The 3701-nt window shown below is 42.3% G+C and overlaps 1 protein-coding gene across 1 annotated transcript in view; it reads left to right on the plus strand.

The window, feature by feature from the left end:
• The window catches only part of fhip1aa (FHF complex subunit HOOK interacting protein 1Aa), a 24567-nt gene that overhangs the window by 8648 nt on the left and 12218 nt on the right, over positions 1–3701 (plus strand). The window contains exons 2-3 of the mRNA XM_020591723.1: positions 1283–1339; positions 3347–3567. Coding sequence (XP_020447379.1) covers positions 3460–3567 — 108 coding nt within the window. The 5' untranslated portion in view covers positions 1283–1339; positions 3347–3459. The remainder of the gene's footprint in view (positions 1–1282; positions 1340–3346; positions 3568–3701) is intronic.

Raw genomic sequence — 3701 nt, forward strand, 5'->3', positions numbered from 1 at the left:
GTCTCGGTTGACGTTTCTGTGTAGTATGGGGCTAGCCCAACCGAGGGGATATAATGTATAGGCCTGGTGGGTTCAGGGTCTTTCATCTTACATCTGCCTGTGAGCAGTTTGGAGGTGCAAGATACCTGAGCGTGCAATGTTAATTTTACCTGTGATCCTTTGAATAAATCAGCACTGTTTTGTAGTTACTTGGACTGTCTTGTCTCTTAGAGTTAGCAATGGCAATAAGAACCATATCCTGCAGCAGGAACTGTAAACTGGAGTGCAATGTAGGTCATGGCTTTCATCAATAGGCCTGAACTAGATGAGTTGGCAAAGCACATTTTATTCTTCAGAAACAAGTGGCTTTCACTAGATTTACAGTGTTAGAGTATTATAAGGTGCTCAGTAATGGTGAATCCAAATCTTGACCTAACTGGTTGATAATTCAAGATGGAATTAGGGGCATGTTTGAGAGGAGTTGTTGCCTGAGAGGAGCTAATCACTGCCTGATCTTGTAACAGTCCAAAATCCAAAAAATAAATAAATAAATAAAGTTTTGACCTTTGAGGCTCAATGTAAAACTAAGTTTATGCCACTAACCTGTCCCATGTGTGAATCATTCATGGTGCAACACCAGCCTGAAAAAGAGAATGAGTGTTTGATGATGACACTCTTAACACACTCACCCGCACACAGCATCCCTCTGCCTCTGTGTGTATACATGACATCATGCTTTTATGAAAGGTTGCAAGTTTTTCAAGAAACCCACATTTTTCATTTGTGTCATGTGATGTGATTCCAATGATGGCTGGAGAGGTCAGTTGGAATGATGGTGAGGAAGGGGCCTGAGGATGTCTGTTGGAAGGGACTGTTGTCCTATTCTCCTGTGTGAGAGGCATCAGGAAGATGTGATATTTTTACAGATTCATTTTTGTTAACTTGCCTTTTTATTTAACAGAGGGAGAGGGTAGGATGTAACACTGATGTCAAACAGCTGACATCCAATATTAGTTTATTCTTTACTTTTTATGAACGTGAGGTATGTTGCTTTCATTTTTCTTGTACCTCTTCCTTTTCTGTAGACATTCCATCACCCTATCTTTCTTTTCACTCCCTCCCTCTCCCGCTCTCTCCTCCCTTCCTTGTTCCCTCCTCCTCTCACTCTCCATCCAAGTGGCGTTAAGGAGCAGCTTACTCATGTCCAGTCACTTCCCACCATGCCTCGCCTCTCACATAGACACTCACTTCCTGCTCTTCCCTTGACATGTCTTCATATCTCCGTTTTCTTTTGTGACAACAGGGAAAGACTGAGGTCTTCGTCTGCTTAGCGACCCCTCCTGAAGATGGTCAGGAGAAGGTAAGAAACCCCACAAAAACACACACACACACACACACACACACATGCTCTGACACACTCTCCATGCTGCTTTTACATTACTTCTCAAGAATCCAACCAGCCCGTACTCTCCTCTAACTGAAAGCAGATGGTGAAAGACAGACTCTGTACATTGTTTTGCCCATATTCTGTGGGGTAATGTGAATTCAGAAAAAGAGTGTGTGTTGTTGTTGGTTAGGAAGCAGGAACTAGGGCTCTAATTTGGTGTTTTGGCGTCCAGCTGTGGAATGTTTTGCAGTTGATCCTCTGTGGTGACACATCATCCTATATTGTGTAGTATGAGTGTTTAAGTTTGTTTTCATGTTGTGTTAGCGTTAGATAAATATTCTTTGGCAACTCAGGTTGCTTAGAGCAATGTGCAATGATTTGATTGACAGACAAGACAAACAAGAGAATGAATCAGAAGCAATGGTTAAAATTTAATGCATGCTGCCAAATAAATGGAGCCTGTCTAGCTGTAAAGACAGCTTCTTGTTGGCCATCATACCTGTGATGCTGCACCTACATTTGACTCAGTGGCTTCGCTGACCCACATTGTCTTGAAATATGCCAAAAGAAGACATTGCACAGCTAAACAATGCAGAGCAACACACTGAATATTATTCTAAGATTTTTACCCAAATTAATATATTGAGACTAGTGACGTGGCTCTATGTCTGTCTCTAGGTCTGTCACGGTCAGTTCACCACTTTGGTGCAGACTTGAAATATCTCAGCAACTATGGGATGGATTGGCATGAAAATGTATTCAGACATTTGTGGCCCCTGAGGCTGAACCCTAATAACTAACCTTTGTGGGTTTTGAGTGAATCCAAAATTATCTTGAAAACTTTGGTTTCTAATCAAATACCTGCCAAACCTGATGGTAAACATTATACTTGCAAAAATATCAGGTTGTCAACATTGCCATTATGAGCTAAAGGCACATTAACAGTAGCATTTAGTTCAAGTAACCGCGGTGCCTCCACGAGCCCCTAACATGGCTGTACACTGTTATTCTTCTTAAATGATCTCAGATGTTGGAGAGATTGTACAGAGCATGATAGTTATTTCCAGATGCATGTGATATCCCCACACATTAATGATAGTTGTCACAAATATTTACTGGCTGCAAGCAGAGGAAACATGAGGAACCACATTCTCCTGAAGTGCAGGCATGTACCCGGAAACCAGTTTTAGTAGAGAACTGGATTTTGATGGTTCCCCCCTTTTTAAGCTGCATGACATCTGTATTATCCTCATTTTAAAAACACAACACTCTCTCTGTTCCCCATGTTCACAGGAAACTTCTGTCTTGTTGCAGCATTCTCAAACTTTCCAGTAATATCCTCTCAATGGGAAATTAAATAGTACTTTTCTGGGCATGGTCTGAATTTCCACTGTGCCAATGTGAGTGTTGGAACTGATCTGCAAAACTGCCTTAGGCTATTTTCAACTAAAATAACGGTGTGTTGTTTTTTTTTTTAAATCCAAATAAGCAATGCCAACCTCGCATGCCTAAATATGTTGAGAAATGTTTCATCATGGCAGGAAGACAGCATATCATCAAAACTAGCAATCTTCTTTTTCCCTCCATTCGGCCAGAGCAGGTCACACCCAGTTACTGTTTGCCTTCTGATGCCAAGAAATGTTTCTGTAAGGACAGTGATGGCAGGGGGCCTGCAGGAATCCACTGTAGGCGTCTGAGGTATTCCAAAAGCAGTCTGACAGCTGAGTCCAAAGTCCAGAGTGCGGCAGGCAGCTCTGAGCCAAAGTCAAGCAAGACATGTCTGTCTTCCCCCAACTCATTCATCTGACTTTGCCTGTTATTGTTGTCTTCTCTGCATGCCAGTCATAGCTACTGTCCAGCCAAGTGGAAACAGAGAGAGCAAGTCATATCCCTGTAACTGTGCTGCTATTTTGTGAAGCAACTTGTTATGATTTCCTGTATGATGATGTTGGCTTGGGTGTTGTCTTTTTGGCTCCTCAGGTTCTCTGGGATTCTTCTGCCTCCTGTGGTTATGGTTGCTCCCAGTAAACAGTTAAGAATGTCCTCCCTCTTCTGCCTATGACATGGTTTAACCCACATATGATCCGGTCATCATGATGGCCTCCATGGTTGCCAATGGAAACCAAGACGGGGAGTCTGTGGTTTTAAAAGGGGTGGATCCAGAGACCTGCATGATTGTGTTCAAGAACCACTGGGCTCAGGTAAACCTTAGCACTAAATCAGAGGTCCACAAGTGTGTTCACTCACTTTTTTCATTTAGATGAGAAGATCGATAGCATTTCAAAAACCTCACAAATCCACCTGTAAAGTGGATCTGTAAAGATCTGTAAAGAGC

This window comes from Monopterus albus, unplaced genomic scaffold (genome assembly GCF_001952655.1).
Source record: "Monopterus albus unplaced genomic scaffold, M_albus_1.0 scaffold15.1, whole genome shotgun sequence".
Lineage (NCBI taxonomy): Eukaryota > Metazoa > Chordata > Actinopteri > Synbranchiformes > Synbranchidae > Monopterus > Monopterus albus.